The following is a 26,792-nucleotide window of genomic DNA, read 5'->3' as shown; positions in this document are numbered from 1 at the left end:
TTTCTTTGGGTAGCAGAGTATAGTTTTCCCAAAACTTCAACATCAACTATTACTTATTCTTATTATTACTTCAGAACCTAATAATCAACCTGTTAAAGCTCACTTGTAGTCCAATCTTATTGCCATTGAGCTATGACAATATACACTGTGCAGTCATTTTGTATGCCATGACACTGATCATGATACTGACAAACATAGTCTGATAGACAAACATAGACTGATCGGCCATGCCTTCGGCCTGGCGGAGAAAATGAAAACATACATTCATGTTCCTAACTGTTTATAATTGAATACTTAGCCTGATAGTATTTAGATGTAGTGAAAAAGTTCCAAAAGCTGGATTTGAACCAACAGCCTTGAGTTTATGAAACCGTTGCTTCCCTGTCTTCTATGGTATGGTGCTTCCCTGTCTTCTATGATACGGTATGGTGCTTCCTATGGTGCTTCCCTGTCTTCTATGGTACGGTATGGTGCTTCCTATGGTGCTTCCCTGTCTTCTATGGTACGGTATGGTGCTTCCCTGTCTTCTATGGTATGGTGCTTCCTATGGTGCTTCCCTGTCTTCTATGGTATGGTGCTTCCTATGGTGCTTCCCTGTCTTCTATGGTATGGTGCTTCCTATGGTGCTTCCCTGTCTTCTATGGTATGGTGCTTCCTTTGGTGCTTCCCTGTCTTCTATGGTATGGTGCTTCCTTTGGTGCTTCCCTATCTTCTTCTATAGTGCTTCCTATGGGGCTTCCCTGTCTTCTATGGTGCTTCCTATGGTGCTTCCCTGTCATATGGTGCTTCCCTGTCATATGGTGCTTCCCTGTCTTCTATGGTGCTTCACTGTCTTCTATGATGCTTCCTGTGGTGCTTCCCTGTCTTCTATGGTGCTTCCTATGGTGCTTCCCTGTCTTCTATTGTGCTTCCTATGGTGCTTCCCTGTCTTCTATGGTGCTTCCAAGTTGAGCGCCGGAAAGCCCAACATCCAGTTATTGCAAACCCTCATTGTATTAAACTTACATTTTCTTGAAAAAGAAAGTCTTTATTTGCAGACCAACTTGTGCCTCTGGTCTATGTTACAAATACTTACATCACATATGCATTATTGAACAATGACCATTTCCAAAACATCCAAAATGGTATATTTTAAGTCATAGATATATATACATACATACATGGGTATCAACACAGGATTTTCATGCATTCAATTCAACTCAAATAAAATCATTAAGGTGGAATAAAGTAGTCACAAAACATTGTTGTCGAGTAAAAAAATAAAAAATAAAAAGCAAAATAACTGTGTTAAAAACAAAAATCATACATGGGGTGAATATGACATGTGGTAAGCTATATGAAGCTATAGTTGCATAGAAAATATTTTCCTGAAAATAAACTGGAAAATAGATAAATAAACCTGATGTTTCTAAAAAATAAAGAGTGTGTAGTCAGTCATCATTAGATCCAGTATGAGGTAATCCAAAGAAGTACTCAATGTCAAGCAATCCAGTGTCTGGATCTGGAACACAGTCACAGCTAGTTTGTACAGTATGCTGTGTCCTTTTATAGGTGAATTGTTTCAGTGCAAATGTGGTACATATTTATAGTAAAATTAACTGACAAACTAATTTAAGCACAAGTTACCAAAATGTAAAAACCGTGGTGGTGGTGATGGTGGAAGCAATATTAAACAATTATAATTGGAAACACTAAATAAAGATGCATTGCAAATAAATAAATAAATCCAAAACCAATTAACAAGCATTTTGTTTAGGTAATGTGGGTAAAAAAGAATTTCCTTTAACTGAATTCTGATGAAACCATTACATTATCTGCAAAAAAAAGGAAAACAAACAAAAAACAACGCATAGAGTTGGCTGTAGAAAAAAAGATACATTAGTTATGAGATTGAACCAAGATGTCAATTTCAAATCCCATTCATCTATATACTGTGCCACCACAGTAGCCAAATGTATTAACTAAGCATACCTGTTGTACTGTATGAATGGTGAAGTGGATCTATAACTGTTAGAATAGTACACTGTACACTGCAGACCAGCTGTCTTGAAAATCACCTCAATACTATACAGTATAGTATCTTTAAATATCTATTCTCTCATTGGATTCAGTGTCATGGGTTAATTAAAGATTCTCAAAATCATAAAACGTTTAAACCACCAGGCATTATGGGGACAATTTAACAATAACAATTGGCTACCTGTTGATAAATACTGTTCTGTTTCTGCAGGAATATACTGTAAAACACATAGAAGTACTGCAATTACAGTAGATTAGACACTCAAATCAGTGTTTAAACATTGTATACAATTTCACACAATCGCGGTGTACAAACAAAAGCATGCAAATAATGTAACCATTAATACATTAAAACAATGTCAAAAATATCATTTTTGCCAAAATGTCTTAGGAAAGTCATAATCTTAAAATGTTAACATCCAGTGATCTCTTAGGCACATATTGAGTCTCAGGACAATTCTTTCTCTACACTCATGTACAGAGAGGCAGGGGTTTCCCAGTGTATTCAAACAAAAGACAGTGTCATCATAACACAGCTACATTACCAAACAAAGACCGTTGTTACTGGTGTTGCCAACTAGTATGCAACAAGATCCTTTGTAACAGCTTTTCCTGATCTATTCCATGAATGCCAACTAACAGAACTTAAGAGGCATATTCTTTAGCACCTTTGGACAAATAAACAATTTCTTTTTGGGATCAAGTGGCACCAAAAGCAAAACAATGAATGAGTGCTGATGACTGGACCTTTAACCTTTGCAGTCACACTCCCTATTCCTCCCCATTGGAGGAAGTGCTGTTGTATTTCAAGTATATTTTGAACAGAACCAACTGTCTCGTACTTTATTTCATGTCACACTCCCTCTTCCATGTTGCTGAATATGAGGCACTTGCAAAACAAAAAAACAGTAACTAGCGTGTTGATCATCGCTCACATCACATCAGACCTCCGAACTGTCACTGCTGCCGAGGCCTTGTGTCATCATGGGCTCTGTACTGCTGGATCCCTTTGGCACTTCCTTCTTCTCCTGCTTGGACCGCACCAGCAACACAACCATGATGCCGATGAGGATTGTGAGGAGCAGCCCGACAACGACTCCTATAATCAGCACTAGTCTGTCGTCACCATCCTCGCTCTGGTTGAGCTCCCGGGGGACGATCCCTTTCGTGAATATCTCTTTCCCTGGGCTCGTCCTCCGCTGGCTACTGCGGTCCAGCGCTATGTGCAGGATGTTGGTGCCACGGTTATTGTTCGCGCCGATGTCCTCTGTGATGTCCGGAACGTCACTGGCCGTTCTTCTGACACGAGACCGGGCACTTGGATCCAGTCCACTGTGATGGCTCAACGTGTGGTACTCCACACTTCTCTTGCCGATGCCACGGTTGGCATTTTCCCTAGATCGGACCGTGTAGATGGTGTGGATGTACCATTCCCTTCCTGCAGACACCTAGAAAGAGGAAACAGCGGCGTGAATACTTAATACATACATAGTTCATACTTGGTTGCACACCGGTGACTTTCAAACTAACAACACAATGTGTGCGTTGCGTTGTTAGCATGAACATTTTTTATTTTCAGCAAGCGTTGCGCAACAAAATGAGCATTACACAACTGATGTAACTGATCATGGTAGATTTGATCCTCTTAAGATCTATTTTATGAATTGTCATACAAAAATAGCCAATCTGCAAGCTCACAATGCATCACGATGCAACAGGTTGTGAGCTTTTAGATCGGTTATTTTCGCTACTTGTGAGAATTTGTGAATACTTTGAAATAAATAAAAACCCGGTATCCTTTATCAGCTGTGCATTAATTATAGTACGTGTACAGTGTCACTGTCTGTGTGTGTGTGTGTGTGTGTGTGTGTGTGTGTGTGTGCGTGCGTGCGTGTGTGTGTGTGTTTGCACACACATGGCAAGTTTACTGACCTGGAAGAGGGCAGAGGAGTCCATTCTAAATCCATCTGAGCCAGGCTGTCGTACGAGATTCAAAGCCTCAGGGTCGTCCACTGCCAGGAGGGCACTGAAAGCTACACTTCCAAATGCCCTGGCCTGGGTCTCAGGCTGGGCTTTGTCCTGGAATGACAGGTTGAAGCAGTGATGATTCTCAACCTTTCTGATTTCAAGGACCCCCAATTGTGCACCCCCCTCTGGTGTCAATTCACAAACGGAACTAAATGTGTACACTCTGTACACTCAATTACCTGGGGACCCCCTGGAACCCCGTCAAGGGCCCCTGGGGGGTCCCCGGAACCCACAATGAGAACCAGTGGATTAAAGTGGAAGCATACTGAATTTTTAACCCATTCAATCCGGGAACGCATCTCTGTCATTTTAGATTTCTTTGGCTATTCAAAAATCTACAAGCTCATAGTAGATCTGCTTACTGAATGGGTTAAATATCAACACAATATCAAGTATTCATAAGCACATATACAGTACGTATATCAAATATTTGTACTTACTATGACTTTAAATCTATAGAGTAGGGATGGAGCATCAGCCAAGCAGCCAAACTCAAAGTTGCTGGGGTTGTATTTAGGGACGTATCCATCAGCTCCGGTACACATGAACACTTTCTCAATGTTACAAATAAATGAGTCCCCAAGGTTTTGGACAGGATCCACCATCACTCTGCCATAGATTACATCCCCTGGATGAAGAAAATATGTGGGTTACTCATCACAGTGTAAACATGAAGTTAATCAGTATTACAATAGTGCAATGTTCCCAATAGTCCCAACATGGTCTGGGTCTGGGGACCCCCAGGGGACCTTCAGAGGGTGTTCCAGGGGGTCCCCAGCAAAGTAGTTAATCTAGCGTAAACATTTGTTTAACCACTTAAAACATGGGCTATTTAAAAATAATATTTTGGAAACATTTTAACGACACAAATCGTGTATGGGGGGGTCCCTGGCACAAAATACTGTGTTTTTTAAGATGGGGGTCCATCGCCACATACCTACAAATCTAGGGGGTCCTTGACATGAAAAAGAACCACTGGTCTACAACATGTGGGACACCATTTAAGCCATTGGTTCTCAAAGTGGGGTCCGGGGACCCCCAGGGGTACTTGAGGGGGTTCCAGGGGGTCCCCAGCTAAATGATGTATAGGAACCAAATGGACCCTTATGGGTCTGTAACTCTGAGAGTGTACAAATGGAACCAAATGGACCCTAACGGGTCCATTTGGTTCCATTTGTACACTCTCAGAGTTAAATTAACATTGATTTTACAATATGAATTGGGGTCCCAGAGGTATAAATGCCATTACATGGGGGTCCGTAGCCTAATGCATGTTAAACTGGGGGTCCTTGAAATTAAAATGGTTGAGAATCACTGCTAGAGAGCCGTAAAAACCTTCTCTTATTGGGGTCCCTGGCTTATATTTTCAAATGGGGGTCCGTGGGGTAATAAGTGTCAATTTGGGGGTCCTTGACATGAAAAAGTTTGAGAACCACTGATTTAAGCCACAGTTGAGTACATGTTTGGTCTCATCAAGTATGTCGTTTTCTGCCTTACCTGGTGAGAAGGCGGTGTCGCTCTCTTGAGCAAAGCCCATTGAGCCATCAGACAGCCAGAGTGTCCTCTTAGAAAGCAGGATCATCTGTGTGTTCAGACTGAACTCAGCAGCAACTGGGTCGCTTACCTGGAAAATATGAGTGCGTCAAGCAGACATTATGCATACAACCCAGTGGTGGAAAGTAACTAAGTACATTTACTTAAGTACTATACTTAAGTACAATTTTGAGATATTTGTACTTTACTTGAGTATTTCCAATTTCCAATACTTTTACTTCTACTCCACTACATCTCAGAGGCAAATATTGTACTTTTACTCCACTACAATTATTTGAAAACTTTAGTTACTAGTTACTTTTCAGATATAAATTATGATATGAAACATACGTTAACCACTTTAGCCCTATTTTATACATAGGCTATTTGAAAATAGCCGATCTATTGTGAGCTTGTAGATCTGCTATTTTCAAACATTTTAGTACTTTTACTTTTGGTACTTTAAGTACATTTTGTTACCAATACTTTTGTACTTTTACTCAAGTAAATGTTTAATTCCAGACTTTTACTTGTAACGGAGTACTTCTATATTGCAGTATTGATACTTTTACTTAAGTAAAACATTTTAGTACTTTTTCCACCACTGAACAACCTGCCAGTCAGACAAATAGAGATGTGCGCACGCGCACACACACGCACACGCACACACACACACACACACACACACACACACACACACACACACACACACACCCCAAAAGAAAGGTATACTGTATCCTATAGAAAAGGTAAAAATCACCTGCTGGAAGCGGATGTCCAGATGGAAGGTGACAGGCTCTCGAGGACTGCAGACAGGTGGAATGGTATACTCCAGGTTGGGAGGGGACGTGCAGGGGACGAGCTTCACTGTGTAGGGCCCAGAATAGTCACGGACCTGGAAAGTTACAGTGAAGAGTATAATGTAATGTGCGGCAGGAACTTGGCATATAGAAAAAAATCACATGTATAAATAGTTTAACCACATGAACCCTAGTGTCCCTATTCTTTGGCTAAAATAGGCAAACATCCGGCAAACATTGCAGATCTACAAGCTCACAACACGTTGTGAGCTTGCAGATCGGCATGTAGATCGAATTGGCTATTTTCGGCAAAGAGATTTGGTGTAGAAGGAAAAAAGGAGGGGGCCAAGTATAGGGGGACCCCAGTCAATAATAGAGTTTAAGTGGTTAAAGGGAAAGTGTTCTGTGTTTCTTACGGCAAAATCAGAGACAAAAGTCCACTGCTGGATGGGCTGGTTGTAGGTGGGTTCACTCCTCACAAGACTCAGGTTAAAGGTCAAACCAGGGTGTTCCGGACACATGACCATGGAGGACAGGGACGAGGCTAATGGGGAAATTAAGCATTCATTTGATTTTATGAACGGACAAAGTTGTGACAAGTTGCTAAATTGAAAAAAGGAAGAGAAATTTATCAAAAACAAATATGCCGATTAAAGTGATTACAATTTAATTCAATATAATTAGCAAATTATCTGAAAATGTGACAAAGATGCTAAGCAATCTGATACAATAGTGCACCATAGGGATGTCAGAATGTCAACACAAAATATTCAGATATGTAAAAGGGCATAGTACTGTGGAGCTTATTGTTTTGTGTCTATGATATAATCTTTCATGTTATCCATAGTAAACATGTCTTATTATCCTACTTACAACTTTTAAATATTGTAATTATATTGCTTGTAACTACTGTACAGTATATGTCAAAATGCACCCCTATATCATACCTGGGTGTGAAATCACAAACAGGCCTCTGAATCTAGCCTCTGTGCGGAAGTTCACCACTAGACGTCCCTGGCTATTTATACGCATACTGGTTGGGTAGAGGGCACCTGCAAGAATAGTAAGGCAGACATTAGATTCTATGTAGTGGTCTGGCTTCTAGTGCTAAAGTCAAACATCACAAAAAAAACAAAAAAACATTTACTTTATAGTCAGTGCATTATGTCAGTCGTTATTTATTTTCAATGAATATGTGGTTATTTTGATAATGGAAACTATCTGAAGATGCAATCTTGCCTTGCAATTCTGCCTCTGGTGGGCTACCGATGCCATCCCTCCACAAGATGGCAGTGTCGTACACAAATGTGAGCCTCAGCTCTGACTGCAGGTCGAAGTGCTGCCATCCTCCAGCTCCCACAGGAGAGTGGAACACATAGGACACATGTAGAGGCACCCGCAGAGTCACATAAGACTGGACCAGATTCAAAACCTGGGGGGGAAAAAACATGGATTAAATCAAAATAAAATGTCACGACTGAAAATGTTGTATGGTCAAGTCCTAATGTGCGATTTGTGAAACAGCATGACAGGATAGATGAGTCACTTCTTGCTTGTATAAACATGACTCACTGGTGGATAGCTCTTCATCTATGCTACAGATGTATTGTATAGTTTAGGTCATGCAGAAAGGGAGGAGCAGATGATGGAAATCATAGAGGCTTATGAAATGCTGTACTTGGTGGTGTTACAGCTTAATTCCACTTGATGCTGCACATCTGTATGAAGTGTTCTCACTCTATTTATATATTAGTGTTTAATTACATTCCATAAGGATTGCATATTTCCAATAAATTCAGATTTCTTACCGAAATTGAAAACATAAATTGTTCTATAATTTTTAACCGCTCTTTCAAAACAATTTTTATTGATTTCAAAATATGCTAGTGAGACATAAAACAAACAAAAAAAGAGGGGGGGAAAAAGCGATTGGCACGGCTGTAAACACAACTTCCCCAAAACAAAAGCTGCGTTACAGAGACAAAGGCTTGTGTGGTGAAAGTCTCTAGAAGAGCCCTCTAAGGTATCTGCACTTTCCCCTGACCTGTGAGAGGTACCTGCCTGCACTGGCTCTCCGTTCATGTGGAGACGTGTTCATGAGGCCTTGGGCAATGAGAGCTCAGGCAAATGATTTGCAAAATGGCCCCATGACACCGCCTGCTGGGCCTTGATGGATTCCTGTGGTCCTGTTAAGCTGGGCACTAAGCCCTGCACTGTGACATGACACTGGCCCCAGGCCTGCATCTGGTTGCTTCTATCCCCCCAACGTGCCCAGTTTAAGAGGGCATCTGGGTCTCAATGTGCCCAGGGTCAAAAACGGCTTTCTTGCCTTGCAGGGATGTGGCTAGGGATATACATACAAATAATACGCTCTGTACGGAGTGAAACTGAACCTGTGATGCTCTGCAAAATACAACCAATGTTTGGGTATATGTTTAACTGTAACCAACTAACCATGGTAACAAAATCTTTTTTGCAAGTAAAATAAATAATAGAGACAAAAACATATGCAAAACTTGGTCCACTTGCCAAAAATGGTTCTTACACTATTGTACTGTAGGACCTTGTTTGAGGAATTATGCACAGCGAGAAAGTTCAAGAACTTTCATGATTCACTCCCACACATACAGTACCCACTCCTACACAGCTATCACACGGCTCTGCTTCAGGCACACGCACGCAACAGGACTGTGTTTTATTAATAATCTTGAGTGGAGAATGGGATGGGGGTTGCCATGATGTGCCCCTTGCACTCTCCGCCCCCCTACTTTATCATTACACTCTACCTTAATTAACCGCAAGTCAAGTAAAGAGTGGAGGTTACCAAGGTGAATGCAAATGCTGGGACCAGTGAGGCATACTGTAGTATGGGGCCAGGATTACAGAATCGACTTTAACACACAAGATCACAACACGTCACGTTATGAGCTTGTAGATCTGCTATTTTTAGTTAAGTTTGACAATAAAAATTAATAAAAAATGTAAATTTTTAGAATGAAGGAATGCGGCGCTGGGCGTTGAATGCCTTTTTTATTTAGGTGCTATATCGGGCCAGAGACGGACTAATGTTTCGAAGCCTGAGGCATCTTCATCAGAGTGACAATTTGACGATATTTGCTGCCCTGCGTATCAATAAAATATATATCATAAAGAAAATAGGGATGCCAGGTTGAAAGTGGTCAAGGCTGCCTATTCTAAGAGCTGCTGTTGCAAAAACACACATGCAAGAGATGAACAAAGGCTTGTATGATGCTTCTAGCAACTGGCTTTGCCATTTTGACAAGATAAATAACTGGTCACACCAGGAGCGGGCGAAACAAACAATTAAAGCAATGTGCTGGGGTTGTCATTACTATAGCCTATATTCTCTGTGGGGTCATTAAGGGGACACCAAGTAAGCAAACAGGGTTTTAATATGCTTCTAAATAATTCAGAAGGATTGCGAAGCCGCTGTGGCCATGCATAGAGAAGGGGCAAGACTTGGAGGAAAGTACTCCTCCAATTAGGATTATTAAGAGCTGATTCTGCATTCCTTTTTTCTTTCTTTTTTAACCTCTATTTTCTACCAATTTAGTCATTATGCCAATTCATCTCCCCACACATTTCAGCGGTTTGCCACTGCTGTTGTACCCCAATGGATCACCTGCTGGTGAGGAGCCCCCACAGGAGATCGTAGCACCTCTGTCCTATTCCCGTTCAAAACCCCCCCGCTTACAGGCGCTGCCCCAGCCGTAGCGGCAAAGATTACCCAGCCCTTGTATTTGTATTATGCTCGTAAAGCCAGATGCGCCACAGTGGATTCAAACCCCTAGTCTCTGCGGTGGTGGACAGGTACTTTACCTCTGCGCCACCCGAGCGCACTTGATTCTGCATTGCTGTTGGCGGGAGGTCAAAACATATTGCTTAAGTGAGCTAACTTTTGACATCACATTCCCAGAAGTTGACAATGCAATTCAGGGATAATCTGAAGCTGAGAGGTGGGTTCCACTCACCTGTCCATCAGTTCCGATCGTGCCTCCGCAGTCACTGAGCAGCTCTGACATGTCGTAATAACTAGTGAACTCCCAAAGGCATGCCTCCAGATTGAGGTTTCTGTAGAAGCGCAGTGCACTGGATCCCCTGAGGGAGGCGCTGTACTGGTAAGGCGATGTCTCCCCTATCACCTCTGGATTTTTGGTGGCTTCAGTGAGGAAACCATACCGGGTCTTGATTTCAGTGTAATCCAACAAATTGGAGCAGCGATGGTTACCGACACGTGTGCCGTCTGGGCTCAATGTGAGCTCAAAGTTGGACATTGGCCGCGTGGACACTACGGGCAACATACCTGGGAAAGAAGTAAGATAGCACAGCAGTTACATGGAGGTCATGGACCGTGAAAGCCTGTGTGTTCCAGGAACTTGAACTGGAACCGAGATAGGTTCATATAGTACGACACACATCAGATGAAGCCAGCATGCTCGTTTAACCACATGAACCCCAGCGTCCCCATTCTGGGCAAGTAGGCATGTCATTGTCATAGGTATACATTCTTCATAAATAGGCAAACATTAAACAAAATGCATCCTAGCACGTTGTAGATCAGCTATTTTCTGCAAAGATATTTGGTGTAGACTGTAGAGGGAGAAAACGGGGTGACCAAGTATAGCCCCCAGGGGGCTTCAATGAATTATAGCACCGCCACTACCACTGTGTTCAATGGATATGACATTATTTATCTTCTCACAGTAATAAAGGAACCGCAGGTGTGACATGCGGCGCACTTTAAAAAAATAATCATCATACAGCAATCTGGGCTTCTCACCATCAATGTGGGGCATGGTGACAGTTAGCTTGATGAGGTTGGGGTGATCTGGATCCTCTGCTCCGGTGTAACGCAACTTGGCAGAGAAGGGCTCAGCTCCCACTGTGCCCATGATACGAGGCTGGCACATTCCTGCAACCATGCCATGAGAACACATCAAACATTTTGTTTTCTTTAATGTCGACCAAAGCAAATTCTTTTATCTCTCTCATGTATTGAAGGACGTGGAGTACAGGGCCGGGGTGCCAAGATATGACCGGAACTCGAGCCATCAACATTGAGTCATTCCCATTACAGAGGGAAAGGGATGAAACTGTGTTTGAAGATAGAGAAGAGAGTTAGAAGCGCACGCACCCTCCTCAATGCTGACGGACGCTGTGGGGCTGCTGAGCTCCAGACCTTCATCCCCATTAGAGTTCACTGCCCTGGCAGCACACTGAACCCTGGACCCGGCCTGGAAGTAGACCGAGTCCAGAGTGATGAGCTTGGAAGACGTGAAGAAGGTGTCAAAGTCCACCTCCCTCATGGGGCTGGTGACACCGTCTGGGCCGGTGGGGGCGCTGACCAGCCAGCGGTACCGGGTCAGGGTGTTGTTGATGCTCTCACTCACGCAGATGGAGCCCGTCTTGTCGTAGTCTGGGTACTTGGGATTACAGGCCTTTGGAAGAGAGCAGCGAAGATTACGATTTGTGGGTGAAACATGCAAAAATATGCGCTGACGGCCAAAGCTATTTCTGTAACACAGTTGAGTCCTCACGGGAGCAATGCGTGCACAATTACCTCAGCGTTACTCATTCAAAGTATTTGCGGTACCTGAAGTGGAATTGCTGATAAAAAGGGAAAGAGCCTCTCTGAATAAAACATAACATAATTGAGTAAAAATAACATTAGGTTTGTCAATTTGGACTTACGGTTACACAAATGACAGGGTATCCAGACACTGGGTGGGAATCTCTGGTCTTATCAGTGTCATCAAAATGCAGCAGAGAGACAACCGAGGGCACTGAAGGGAAGGTGACATCTGCCATGCTATTGGTCTCCTCGATGTATATTATAGCTTTGCTCATCTGTTGATTGACAAGCCAAGAGAACAAGATGACATTAATCAAGAGCAATTTGCTGCTGCCTTGTAATTGCAGGCTAGTGGAATACTCGACAAATTCAATCCGGCTCTGTGAAGACTCCAAATGTGCACCTTGGTTTCTGCCACCATGTTCTCGTCAGGCTTCAGGTGGACAGTAAACGCCTCCCTCATTTCTCTGATTCCATCAAACAGAATCTCCACCTCCACATAGTGCACCGTGTCTCCTTCCTTGAACACAATTTCTGCAGAGAAGGGGAAAGTAAAGAGTGGTATTGTATCATTCCTCAGTGGGAAGCTGTTAGGGATTAAACCTTGATTTATACTTAGTTGTACGCAGATGTAGCACACAGAAAATGGCCAATTTCAGTGTGTGACACAAGTATAAATCTTGCTCAGGACACTTCGAAACGTAGATGGGCGAGCCAAGGGTCAAACCGGTGACCTTCTGAATACCAGGCAGCCTACTTGCCACTCTGCTATGGCCACCCCATAGCGAGAGGTTTCACAGATGTTTGTGATACTGAGGGCACAGAATTGTATTCAACCATTACAACAACAAATATTGAGATTGATGTGCTGAGCATGCACGTTTGTTTACCCTCAGATACTGGATGGTAGTCTTCTCCAGAGGTAGCAGAGCCATCTTTGGTGTGAACACGGACAACAGACACCTTGGAGATGTCCCCAACACGCAGCACCGGGATCTTCACTACCGACACCTGGCCTCTTTCCTGTGGCTCGTTCACACTGAATTTAGTCTCTCCAAACTTGATAATGGCCTCTGGGAATGCACAGCATCAATTCACAGAATAGATAGTCAGGATTTAGAAGGCGTTTTTAGAATCGGCCTCAAGTCTAAATGGGTTAAGTAGTAGAAATGTTGCTAGTCTGATGTAACAGTTTCTCAGCTACAACAAAAACATAATTCTTACTGTCTGCATCATCTTTTATCTTGATGAGTGTCTCATTCTGCACCCCGATGGATGCTCCGAATGGAGATTCACTCTTGGGGCTTCCCAACACCAGACGGAGTTCTTCTTCTTCTTCATGTTCTGTATCATCAACTAGTGTCAGCTTGCAAGGCTTTTCCACCTCCCCTGAACAAAAAGTATGGTCATGTATGTTAACCACATGAACCCCAGCATCCCTATTCTGATCATGTCACAATAATAACAAGCTTACAATGCGATACGTTGTGTGCTTGTAGGTCAGTTCTTTTTTTTTTCAAGATAGACAGGAATACAGACAGAGCAAGGGAAAGACACAGCAGATGTTCCGGCCAAGTTTCAGATTACATTCCAGTACCTGGCAGGAAGGTGATTATGGAGGCTTCTGTGTTGGGTCTCTCATTGAAGTCCATCATGACCTGGGCTGTTCCCTGTCTGCTGTAGCAGCGCACGGTTGATTTGTAACTTATATCTCCGCTACGGTACACAACAGCTGAAATCTGCCCTGAATTCTCATTTCCCATGTACATAACATCCTGGAACTGGACCTTTGGCACTAGAAAAAAAAACAGAACAAGCTCAGTCAATCAACACATGCACTGATCAGTTGATGTAACCAGTTATTTGTATTAGCCGTGCACTCACAGTCTGAGACTGAGTCATTGATGAGGATGGTAGCCTTGCTCGGTTCCCCCAGGATACCATTCATGGGCATTCTGAGAACTAGCTCAAACTTCTCTGGCCCCTCCAACACTGGCTGGCCCAGGTCATCCAGGATGGTCACACGAAATGTCTGCATGGTAACACCTGGGGCAAAGTCCAGGTTCCGACTGATCCCCACATAATCCAGACCAGCTGCAACACAATAATGGGTCAAGCATGTTTGAAAGAGCTGGATGTATATGAGATTCAATGTACAGTACATAGTGGGCACCCTATGGTACTTTGGCCTATTTCAGCAGCATGCTTCATGTTACTTTATAATTCATGTGTGACTGTCAAACAGTGATCATGATGAAAGGAAATACCCTACGTGTTGATGAAATTACACTTTCTAACATATAGTAGAAAAGGCCATAATAGTTGGAATTTCTTACACCATTGAGGGGGCAGCTCGAAAAATATACAGCATATTTTCCGAGCTGCAAACAGGGAATTTACCAGGCATTAATAAGTGTGGTTGTGGGTAGCTTTTGTCATGTATTTACATATCGTAACTACATGTCCATTTCTACTATACTGTATGAGATTAGATTCTATAGTTATTTAACTTAATTAGGATACAGGCAGGACGGAAGCATGTAAGCTATGACAAATGGTGAGGACCGACCGCCTGTGGTCAGGGAATATTAAAGAAGCTGTAGGGAAGATGTCAGGAGTTGGGCTTCAGACCTATAGCCTGAATCTGTAGCCTGCATGTGGGACAATCAGTATGCATACCTACGGTTCGGCCTTCACTCAACCCACCTTTATCCCCAGAGCTCATAACATTGTATTTCCAATACTTTCGCCCCTCACCCCTCAAAGAATGTTTACATTCCCCAGGTCATGTAACCATCCAACAAATCCAGCATTAACGACTCCTTGGGCTCTTGAGCTCGCAAAACGACGTGGGACAGAGTGACGACTTAAGTCTATTGTTTTCCGTGGTTAACATTTTTTGTAAGCTCTGACTACAGAAGCTGTCAGAGAAGGAAGGGGGTTGTACAGAGTAGAGCTCGACCGATGCCAGAGCTTTGAGTCCGATGCTTCCCCTGATTTTGAAGAGTCCTAGACCACTGAATACTGATTTACCTTTGTTTAAAAAAAAGTGCAAAATCTTGAAATCAATTTGAAAAACTTACTAAATAAAAAAAAATAAACACAAATAACTTTATATAGATTTTTTTAATTAATTCAATATATGAAATACACATAAACTGAACTTTATTTCATTTAACCACTTCAGCTCTATTCAAAGATTTCCAAAAAACGTTTCATCGTATTACGAGTTGTTGTGACCTTGTAGATCAGCTATTTTGGAAAATTGACGATTTTTTTAAAAAACTTTTGAAAATGTTCACCTGTTATGGCATGCCCAAAATATGGACCCCAGGTTAAAAGGGGTTACATATTGGGACAAATCAGCTTCATAATCGCCGATACAGATGCCGTCAAAAAAGGTCAAATAACGGCCGATATCAGCCAAACCGATATATATCGGTCAGGCTCTAGTACAGAAACAGACACCTACCCTCGGCAGAGACGGGATCTGTCTTCCTGGAGCGCACGGTGACAGTCCCTGCTTTGGAAAGATCCGTCCCCGTCCTCCAGACCTGCACCTCCACAAAGCCATCACTTTCATCCACATGGTAGTCTGTGTTACCAAAGTAGAAGACAGGAGCTGGGGAAGGGAGAGGAGGACATGTGGGTGGTGGTGTGGGGGGGGGGGCACACAGGAAGATGTGATGCATAATCATCTTATAGCAGTCTGTTTCACGACGTGATGCCAGGATGCTTGATGTAATCACTGAACTGAATTTGTAACAGCTAGCATTTTCCTAGCGATTACCCTTGATTACAGGACTAAATGAGCAGGCAGTCAACACTGTAATTCCGGCACTTAAATAATGCTTTCAAACTTCCTGGCGTGAATCATTCAGGAGGGGGGGGGGGGTGTTGGCTGTTACATCCATATTAACCCATTAAATCCGGGAAAGCATATGTGTGTCATTTTATACTTTGGCTATTACAAAATAGCAGATCTACAAGCTCATAGCACATCACTTCGTGCCGCGCTATGAGCTTGTAGACATTTTTAACTCAAATGTTTGCTTCTGGAACAAAATTCTTTGAGATGGGGGTCCGTGTCCAAATGCATATAATGTTGGGGGAAATTTTTTGAGCACATTTTTTGAGCACTTTTTTTTAGATTTAGAAGACATTTGTAGAATCGGCCTCCAAAAGGGACCTGAAGGCAGAGTTGAATTTCCCAGTGTTCTACTGGGGGAGCCTGCCCTGTTGTAGTTGGTCTGAGAGGCAGACAGGAGGCCTGACAGGAGGGCTGGGGGATGTGGAGCTTGATGTGCCAGTCCGGGCCTGCCTGACTACAATTAGTGTTCCTATGAGCTGAGATTCCACTGCAGCCAAGCTCCCCCACTGTTATTCTCTTTTACCTCCAATATCCATTTCATCTCAACAATGTACAGCAAGCAGGTCATGCTGGCTGCGAAAGGTCTTGGCCCTCAGCATATGCTCCCATTATAGTCAGCAAATACAGTAACAGCTTTTAAAGATTTTTTATGACTGCTAATTGAGTAGCTTGATTCCACCAATTTGGACCAACAGGGCAAAAGGGAAATATCATACACTGCACATCCTTAATGTTTTGGCCATGAATGAGTGACAAACGGAATTAAAAAACGGATCATATTGCATCATTGTTATGAATTCCAGGCTACTACAACGCACTACAGAATTGCAAGTAGAATGTGCCTTTAGAGGGATAGTGTGGACCGTATACAGAATAAATTAACAGTGGTGGAAAGTAACTAAGTACATTTACTCAAGTACTGTACTTAAGTACAATTTTGAGGTATGTGTACTTTACTTGAGTATTTCCAATTTCCAATACTTTTACTTCTACTCCACTACATCTCAGAGGCAAATATTTTACTTTTACTCCACTACAATTATTTGAAAACTTTAGTTACTAGTTACTTTTCAGATACAAACTATGATATAATGAAACATACATTAACCACTTTAGCCCTATTTTATACATAGGCTATTTGAAAATAGCAGATCTACAAGCTCACAACGCGTCGCATCGCGACGCGTTGTGAGCTTGTAGATCGGCTATTTTCAAATATTTAGTACTTTTACTTTTGGTACTTTAAGTACATTTTGATGCCAATACTTTTGTACTTTTACTCAAGCAAATTTTTAATTTTGGATTTTTACTTGTAACAGAGTATTTTTATATTGCAGTATCGGTACTTTTACTTAAGTAAAGAATTTGAGTACTTTTTCCACCACTGTAAATTAATGAGGTGATTGGTGAAGGCCATGGGCAGAGATGTGGTTTCCATGACAATGGAACACACTGCAGCACCTACAGGTCAGTTCCGTAGCTCTGTTTTGCATCGAAGAGTGTGTGAGACCACATTAATACGTTTACATTTTAAAATGGCTTTTCAAAACAAAAACGACCTCCATTCACCGTTTCAGAAATAATCTCTGCCCATACTAACACACCTGAAAATGCATCCCATTCATGTACACTGGGCAGGTCAAGGTACAACAACATTTAAGGAGAACATCAATCTCCATGGAGGCTTAACTATGGAGGATTGACTAGAGGAATGTTTCAGGGGAAATGTCCACCTTAACACATTGATTGCCTAGATCGAGTTAACTCGTTTTTAGAATCCATCGCTTGATTGCCTAGATCGAGTTAAAGGAGAATTCCGGACAAATTAAGTGTTATCTTTGATGTCTCGTTACTCACCTACCGATGTGAAAAGTAGCGTTCTTTTTTTTCATATATTCCCCTGTCGTCATTTTTTAAACACCCTCCGTTGTTATAATGGGAGCGTGAGGGTTAGTGAAGTTCGTCTATTATAACCGACGCAATGTTATTTTTTTCTCTACTACGATTCATTGTAGAGTCTCATGATAGTCAAACATGCGCTGAAAATTCCTGCGAGCCTGCCGTTAATGGCGAACGATTTAACACTGGTTGCTTGTTTCCAGAATCTGGCAACACGAGTTGCCAGGTTCTGGAAGAAACAAGCAACCAGTGTTAAATCGTTCGCCATTGACGGCAGCCTCGCAGATAGTTTCAACGCATGTTTGACTATCATGAGACTCTACTATGAATACTAGTAGTGAAAAAAACAACTTTGCGTCGGTTATAATAGACGAATTTCACTAACCCTCACGCTCCCATTATAACAACGGAGGGTGTTTAAAAAATGACGACAGGGGAATATATGAAAAAAAAGAACGCTACTTTTCACATCGGTAGGTGAGTAACGAGACATCAAAGATAACACTTAATTTGTCCGGAATTCTCCTTTAACTCGTTTTTAGGAAAAAAATATTTTTTCAAAAAAAGATATTTTTTAATTTGACCCAAAGACCAAGGAGATATGATTTGTCGAAGATCTAGACTCCCATCCACTTCCTTGTTAACTTAAAACTAAAAATTTTTGTATCTCAGCTCCTGAGTACTTTTTTTTTTCAATGTAAAAACCCTGGCATGAAAATGCAAAAAATCTGAAATAATTCTGGCAATCAATGTGTTAAAAGGACGACATCCAGAGATGCAGAAAGATGAGACTGATGAACTTGGTGAAGTGAACACCATTATTGGCCATTAAATGCTTTGATGACTGTTGTCAGGGAAAACATGCAGCAGGATTTCTATGACAGTATATCAGAAACAATAAAGGACAAACAGGCAGAGCTGCACAATAAACTGAAACTGAAATGTTGCACAGCAACCACCTTGTTTGTGAATGCAGGCAGTCGGGGACTACTTTCTTGTAGAAACTATTCTTGTAATGAATTTGTTATTAAAGGTATATTTTATAAAAGCATTAATACACTCAAGCCATGATCATTTTCAAAGGTCTCAGTCTCTGCCTGTCCAGACTGAAATGCAGTCCCGGAGTTTTCAAACTAAAATGTGGTTAACAGTGATTTCAACAGTCTCTGTTTCAGGGGTTCGAAAACATTAGAGTACTGTGAGGTGTAAATGTAGCAAAAGCTGCATAAGCGTTTTAAAAGGAAAACATTTTAGTGTGGTATGGAGGTACTGTAGCGTTAAGAACAAAACAGGGATTGTGTGGCTAAGCAATGTAAATGCATTCAACAAATACAAATTTACTTTAACTCCAGGGATGATACATTATCTGCCCACAGAAGATGAGAGTGAAATATAAGCGATTGAAAAAAAGTAAATATATTTATGTGAAAAGAGGGTGGCCAACAGTGTTGCCATATATGATTACTTATCTGACATCTCAAAACAAAAGACTTGGTTAGTCTGAAATATGACGGCATCCCTTTCAGTAATACAAGTCTCAAATGATAATGGACACAAAGGCATATGTTGATGCACTCTACAATGAAACAAGCACTTCTATATTTGCAAGAGGAGACATGCTCTAAAAAGGGAAAACAATCTTTTTAGGCAAAGTCTTGGGATTTGCGGCTCTGAAAGTAGCCAAGGTAAGCGATCAGCATGGTGTGAAATAATATTACCCCCCAAGTGCAGGCAAAGGGCAAACTCTCTTATGTTTTAATCTGCACTGAGAACAAGCCAAAGACAAAGAATACTGCATCAAGAGGCATGCAGCTGCCAGCATTTGTCCCCACAGACAAGCCAAACAAAGCTGGTTTTGACTGCCTTCACTGGGTCTCCAATCTCCATGCCGTAATCAGATCTGCTAGCCTCAGGTTGGCAGCCAAGAGCTCAGGCCTTGTTGCATTGGCCCAGTAATCAGATAAGGCTTGTGCAGCACACAAACAGTGGCCTTCAAAGAGCCACGGCCCATTAACTGAAAGGTAAACCACTGGCTCTTGGGTTCTTCCAGCGCACAGCCAAGACCAAACCTCTGCATACCCAGTCTGTCTAGGGTTACCAGGAAAGGTGGTTGATGCAAGCAGATTAACTACATTCAGACCTGGTAATTATGTTAACTTTCTTTATCCAGAACAAACAACTAGGTACTAATCATAATGATTAAAGGTACAAGCCGTATAAATGGGCAATAAACATTCTTTATTCACATACCATTCAGTTGCAGTAGGTAAGTACATATTGTAAAATATTCCGTAATAGTGTCAGAAGAGGGGGGAAAAGGGAATCATTGTCTTTATACAGTGGTTGCAGATGTGTGAATATAAAACACAGAGGTGCAGTAGGCTACAGAGAGACAGAGTCATCCCTAAGGGGACTGTTATACTCTGACTGGCTACTTGATCACACTTGAACTTTGCATGCCGTTCCCACAGCGCTAAGTGATTTCTAATGGGGAGATTCAGCAGAGACCCAGTAACTGCTTTGTCCACTGCATGGTAAACAAATCTTACCTCTGCAGCAGAAGTCCACTGTGACGACTAAATATTGAACAGAAAGTTGTCTCTGAGGGCACTTTTCATCAGAGAGAGATTAAACTCCATTGAACCTGAGTTTAATCCGTAACTTAGATTCTGAAATGAATGACTTGATAACGTAGATAGAAAACAACAACCCTCTGCTTAATATTTTTTACACATCTGTTCTTATCAGAATGAACTGGAATCCAGGTGAGGCATAATGACAGGGTTTGTGGGCGCCTCCTCGCTGCAGCCTCATCAAGAGTACATAGACTGGACCTGCCCCACTTTAAAAACCCACTAATAATCATACCTTTAGAACCAGAGCCAAATTTACAGGCAACTGACACAAGACCATAAATACATGAGTCTAATCCTGCTGTACAAGCATTCTCATGTTTTACAGCCAGAGCCACCAAAACCTCCTCCGGATGCCCAGGCAATTCGGTCTATATTAAACAGCAATTACCTCTGCATGAAAGGACAAGTTTTTCCTGTACTCATCGCTTTCAAGGCGAACAGTATACTGTAAATATAAGTATGTGGACATTTTTCTGTAGCCTCTCCCACCATGGGAAAACAGCAGGAATTCTGCGGACAGCTGTCTGTACATGGAGTGGAGAAAGGTGTAGAAAGAAAGGTGCGAAGCCTAAATTATGTTTTGCTGTATGACTGTGTTGCTCACCGGAAAAAAACGTTGTGGTTTTCTGTTGAAAATGTGTTACTTCTATCTATCTATATGCTTTTTATTTATATTTTTTATGTGTTATTGTTGGTCCATTACAGCACCTTATAACATCGTTTTGAAAGGCGCTTTATAAATAAAATGTATTAACTTACTGTCTGTCTGTCTGTCTGTCTGTCTGTCTGTCTGTCTGTCTGTCTGTCCCGGGCATAACTTGTGCGCCGTCCGACCAAACGACCTCAAACTTGGCGCGTGTGTCCCATATCACCCGGGGTGAAGAGCAGTGCAGAGCCTTGGCAATTCAATCGGGAACTGAAAAACTACAAATATCTGATTTGTCTGCCCACGAGTTTGCGGAGGACACACAGAATCTCTGTGCGTTTGGGGGGTATAGAGGCACCTGCTGAATGGCCAACCTGACCCTCCGGCTTCACTGATTGACTGAGCTTTGCATAATATTTGTGCCGCTTCACCAATATAAGTGGCAGCGTGTACAAAGAGACAAATAGTGTGAGATCTGTGCTCACGGGGCAAGGAGGAAAAGTGGCAGCACGAAACAAAACGTGTTGTGCGTGGAGTTGACAACGGGTACATCAGATAAAAGGAGGAGAGCATGTATTCCTGACTTGCATGGCCCCCGATTCACAAAGAACAACTGAGCACTGAAGCCTGATTTATACTTGTGGTGTCTCGTACGCGTGCGTGCGTGTGCACGTGTGCGTGCGTGCGCACGTGCGGCTGGCCGGATTCGCCCTTGGATGAGGTCATGGCCGCTGGTTTGACAACATGGTTGATGATTTAATTACCGCAGTCCAATTTGTGGGTCACAACGTTTTGGTCTCGGAGAACCTCAGAGACCTCAGAATAGAGAGGAGCAGTTGAAAGCCTATCCGGGGGCACGCTGACATAGACAGACCTGTCACTGATTTACGGATTGATTGTATTCGGTGAGAACACATAAAAAGAGCACAATAGCACTTCCCGACATACAGTCAATAGCATCACCAAGGATAAAAACACAATAAAGCCCAAGGGCTTATTTCCACTGTGGTCCTCTGTACATAGACACTAACAACAAAGAAACAAAACATAAAATAAAAAACTAAATATAAGAACCAGTAACTAAGAGTAACTCCCCCCCCTCCTTCCTTACATACTGCACTGTACACACAGTCAGACACGCATGCGCTCTTTCACACTCTCTTATGTAAACTCACACACAAAACAATGTGCACAGAGAACTGTACTGTATATCACTGTTTCTCAACGTCGGGTCTAGGGACCATCAGGGGTCCAAATTGACCCTTACAGGTCTGTAACTCTTAAGGCGGTTACACACCGGCGATTATGCGAATATACGCAAAATTCGGACTCGTTCCGAATAATTAAAAACGCTTTTTCGCTCCATGGAAGCTTCCATTGACTTTATAAGGTTTTTAAAAAAACGTATTATTCGCATGAAAAATTCGCCCCCGGTGTGTAAGGACCTTTAGCCTGGTATTAACCCCCCCCCCCCCCCCCCCTTCCGGAAATCTCATTTCCGGAGGGAGGGTTTACCAGGCTATGTAACTCTTACCTTATTGCGCCTATTTGGTTCCATTTGTGCACTCTCAGAGTTACATTAAATTACATTACAAAAAAAAACACTGAGGATTTTACAGTGTAGATTGAGGTCCCAGAGATAAAAACAAAAACAAATCAAATGGGGGACCATGGCCTAATGCATATCAAACTGGGAGAAATTAAAAAGGTTGAGAATCACTGCTGCATGGCAACAAAGAGAGATGCCAGTCGATGCCCTCTGTCTAAACTGCGTACTATCTCAGGAACCAGAATTACATACTTATATTTAATACCTAGGGGGGGATAGTGGTGAAGAATTTATTACAGCCTTCTTCCTCTCCAAAACAAGAGACTACCCTCAGAGATATTTACTATTTACTGCACCGGCAGCTGCACTAAGACCATTTCATTATCCACCTGCATTGGTGAGATCTGGACACCATCCCTGACACCATCCATTTTCACTCCATTCTTCACGTTCCATTTATTCATTGGATGCTGGCATCCTAAACACCTACAACACCTGATCAAAACTAAACTTGGGAGGCGCCATCATGCAAGCTTGTACCTCACACCGTGTGTCTGTGTCTGTGTGTTGGCTAAGACAGTCGATCTGGTTTCAGGTACTTGCGCCGTTCTAACAGGAATCAGCCCAGTTGTCAGGCGCTATAGCTTCAGGCAATGTTTCCCCCTCCGTGTGCCCGAATTCCTGACACAAGACTGAATCAGGATGTGAAAATAAGATAACAATACAAATGTACGTGCAAGCAAGTTTCCACAATAGAGGGCCGTATCCTCCTCCCAAATGTTCATTCTATATAAAGTCACCCTTGTGTGCCGTGTGCACTCCGACAACTGATAGGCATAAGAAGATTTTCATTCTCCCTCAGCCAGCCTAACGAAGCCCGAGGCAAAGACAACATGACTGCAACATAAGACAGGAATAAACCTGACTACAGGCTGTTAGCATAGTCTCTCAGCCTAAGTCAAAATGTGTACTTTCTGTGTGGTGATAAATTGTGAGAACAATATTTCTTTGTAGGTTTGGCAAAGCCTTGCCAGGAGTTCACACAGTGGAGATAACATTAATTTATATGTATATGCAGAATCAATTTATTTTTCAATCTGCAAAAAGTTGCATTAATTGGATAAGTCAGACAGACATGTCATTGTTTATAACAGCTGAGATAAGCAGAGTGCCTGTCACTTTATAGAGCGGAGCCAATTATACTATAACACTGTGTTTGCCTTCAGTCTCAGCAACTGTGTCCCCATGATAAAACGGTGTATGATTATCTACTGCTTTGCAGTAACAATGAAATTGGTCTAGACATAAAGACTCCTGCATTCTATACACACTGTTCAAACTATTGACCTTTTCTCTTTGAGACCGCTTCCACTGAAATCTTGTGGCTTGTTTATCTCGTATTATCTTAATGTGTTTCCCAAATATCTATGGGCTGTCATTCTCCAAGACTCACAGGTATCCTTGACCCTCAACTTAAACATCAAAGTATGTGACTGAGTGGCGAAGTCATATAAAAAAGATCAGATCAATAGATCAACCGGACAAACGCCGTCAGAGCCTGTCTATCTAGACTTCGACAGTGTTTGGAAATTCAATAGCCACACTGGTAAAACACTTCCTGCTGATCTTAACACTTGGCACTTGGACATAAAACAGCAGCATTCTGCCTACAGAACTGTGCAGTGGGGTGCTGGGGGGTCCCATTAAAAACCTGTTTGTCTCAGAAGCCGTCTTGGCCGTCAATGCCCAGGAGTAGTGAGGGTCAAAGGGTCCTAAGCACAGTCTCAGCACAGTCTCACGTTACACAGGACACTGCTACAGTAAGTAAGTATTCCAAACATGTAACCTCCCTCCTTCCTGAAGCAGGTCAAACAAATCCACTTGAAGTTTGTCTGCCTAGAGTCCCAGGGGAGAAGAGAGGGAAAGGAACCTGCTACCACACAGTCTGAGAACTGCTGCTGCAGTTAACTTTACCCACTTAAACCGTACTTTATACTTTGTCATACGATGGTGTTGTGCGGCGAAAATAGCCAATCTACGTCCATCACAGCATGATAGCGGTTTGTGAACGGTGCACAAGGAAATGTTACTCTTATATTATATATAGTGCATAAGCATTCTTAGAATATAGTTTGTGGATTCTACAATATAAGTTAACACCTATGAATATTATTGACACAGAAAAGAAAGAAAATGTAATTGTACGTTAATAACTAAGTTTAATGATTGCTAGTGTATGGAATATTGTTACTCCATAAGAAGTCAGTTTGACCGCACCGTTTTAATTGTCCTTTAGTATACATCAATAAATATTAGCTGCTCACCAGACCAATTTTTCGTTGTGAATATGTGAACTTATTCCAGCAGTAATGAACTGCAATAACAAATAGCAGTATAACAGAGGTGTCTCCTTGACCAGAGAGACCACGATTCTGAACCGCAGATCTGAAATAAATCAGTGCACAGCTAATTGACTTTATTACTCTGTTTGAAAAATGCCTCTTATGCTTTATGACCTTTCTAAAAACATTATTTATTAAATGGTGGATTAAAAATTGCATCTGCTTAATTATCTCGCTTCAAACAAGAGTTGTGATCCAAGGAAAAAGGAGGTTGAGCAATTACGCCAAATCTTTCAGCTGCGCTGTTGCCTGCCCACAATCAGTGGGTGTGCTTTCACAGATACTAGCAGGGCGATAAGGAACTGCAGTGAGGTGCTGGGCAACAAAGAGGCGTCAGGGAGATATGGAGACTATCAGGCCTCCAGTCTCAGCCTGCAGATATGAGATAAGCGTTTCCCCTCCAGCAAAGAGTGCGGACGGACACACACACACACACACACACACACACACACACACACACACACACACACACACACACACACACACACACACACACACATACACATACACATACACATACACACACACATACACATACACATACACATACACATACACACACACACACACACACACACATACACATACACATACACATACACATACACATGCACACGCACACGCACACGCACACACACACACACACACACACACACACACACACACACACACACTTGTTGTGTGTCCACACAAAGCATATTGCACAATTGCATTTAACTATAGTTTAGTTAACTACAGCGTGACTATGCTATTTTTCTTTTCTAAAACATTAAAGCTCTGTATTCTGATAGTAATCATTGCTATGGAGTGTTTGTTTAATAACAGGGGTCTACCCATCTCTCCTGCTTTTAGTAAAGAGAACATCTCAAAATGTCTCTCTCCTGATTGGACACAATTGTTATCCCAACCTGAAAATGTATTTTATGTTTACTAAAGAGCTTACTAAAGAGGAGGGGAGACCCCTGTTAATGAGCTAACCCTCAGTAGCAATGATTGATATCGGAATATAGAACTATTTAATACATTGTAACAAAGAAATATCACTTGAATCGCCTTTAACACTCAAGAATTGACTGCGTAGTGTGACTGTGTACACAGTCAATCTAATGTAAACATTGGTAACTCAAATCATTTGGTTACATTTGTACACTATCAGAGTCCATTTAGCTGTTGATACTCGGTACATACATACAGTACATAACTACTACAGTATATGTCCATTTTACTGGTGATACATAGCTCATTATATTTATTCATGCCTGGTCAGGTCAGTCCTGTGGTCTATTTATAGGCTGTTTTTATTGGTGATAGAATGCACACGCTACCGTCGCCTTTATTTCTACCTATGGTGCCCTATACGTTATGCACACCTGGCTAATAAGCTTTATATGCCTTAATACATTATAATTGCCCTATATAACTACAATTTTAAATTAAAAACACCTTCAAGATTTTTTTTATTTTAGAAATAGTTAGTCTTTCACTCAATAGGGGCCGCTCCTGTTGATGATGTCATATGTCCATGTGTGGTCCAGCCCTATGGAATGTTATTAGCATGTGTTAACTAAAAAACAACTTAATACTTCCTATGGTTAATATGAGCAACAAAAACATACTTTTTATTAGCACATGCATTCCAAACATTCCATAGGGCTGGACTAGCCTGGGACCAGACGAATCTGCCAGTGCAAAAAAAAAAAGATTGCGCTCTGCGATTTGGGTCTGGCACCGCTCCGTTGTGAATCCATTTCCTGCTCCCGAAGTCTGGGGTGACCAATCAGGGCCCAGTATTCAAATATGGGAGACTGTATATGGA

The 26,792-nt window shown here is 42.0% G+C and overlaps 1 protein-coding gene across 1 annotated transcript in view; it reads right to left on the bottom strand.

The window, feature by feature from the left end:
* Positions 1 to 1,012: 1,012 nt before the first annotated feature.
* The window catches only part of frem2b (FRAS1 related extracellular matrix 2b), a 68,699-nt gene continuing 42,919 nt past the window's right edge, over positions 1,013 to 26,792 (bottom strand). Inside the window, exons 7-24 of the mRNA XM_080429463.1 lie at positions 15,446 to 15,595; positions 13,858 to 14,067; positions 13,571 to 13,768; positions 13,198 to 13,362; positions 12,864 to 13,046; positions 12,377 to 12,507; positions 12,093 to 12,248; positions 11,536 to 11,839; positions 11,182 to 11,313; positions 10,373 to 10,704; positions 7,620 to 7,812; positions 7,328 to 7,432; positions 6,797 to 6,924; positions 6,341 to 6,475; positions 5,545 to 5,671; positions 4,488 to 4,675; positions 3,952 to 4,098; positions 1,013 to 3,467 (exon numbers count right to left, since the gene is read on the bottom strand). Of these exons, the coding sequence (XP_080285589.1) occupies positions 2,961 to 3,467; positions 3,952 to 4,098; positions 4,488 to 4,675; positions 5,545 to 5,671; positions 6,341 to 6,475; positions 6,797 to 6,924; positions 7,328 to 7,432; positions 7,620 to 7,812; positions 10,373 to 10,704; positions 11,182 to 11,313; positions 11,536 to 11,839; positions 12,093 to 12,248; positions 12,377 to 12,507; positions 12,864 to 13,046; positions 13,198 to 13,362; positions 13,571 to 13,768; positions 13,858 to 14,067; positions 15,446 to 15,595 (3,491 nt within the window). The 3' untranslated portion in view covers positions 1,013 to 2,960. The remainder of the gene's footprint in view (positions 3,468 to 3,951; positions 4,099 to 4,487; positions 4,676 to 5,544; positions 5,672 to 6,340; positions 6,476 to 6,796; positions 6,925 to 7,327; positions 7,433 to 7,619; positions 7,813 to 10,372; positions 10,705 to 11,181; positions 11,314 to 11,535; positions 11,840 to 12,092; positions 12,249 to 12,376; positions 12,508 to 12,863; positions 13,047 to 13,197; positions 13,363 to 13,570; positions 13,769 to 13,857; positions 14,068 to 15,445; positions 15,596 to 26,792) is intronic.

The sequence above is a fragment of the Gymnoscopelus braueri genome, assembly GCF_963280865.1.
Source record: "Gymnoscopelus braueri genome assembly, chromosome: 5".
Taxonomy (NCBI): Eukaryota; Metazoa; Chordata; class Actinopteri; order Myctophiformes; family Myctophidae; genus Gymnoscopelus; species Gymnoscopelus braueri.
Note: the sequence above shows the minus strand (reverse complement) of the source record. Positions and strands in the feature narration are given on the sequence as shown.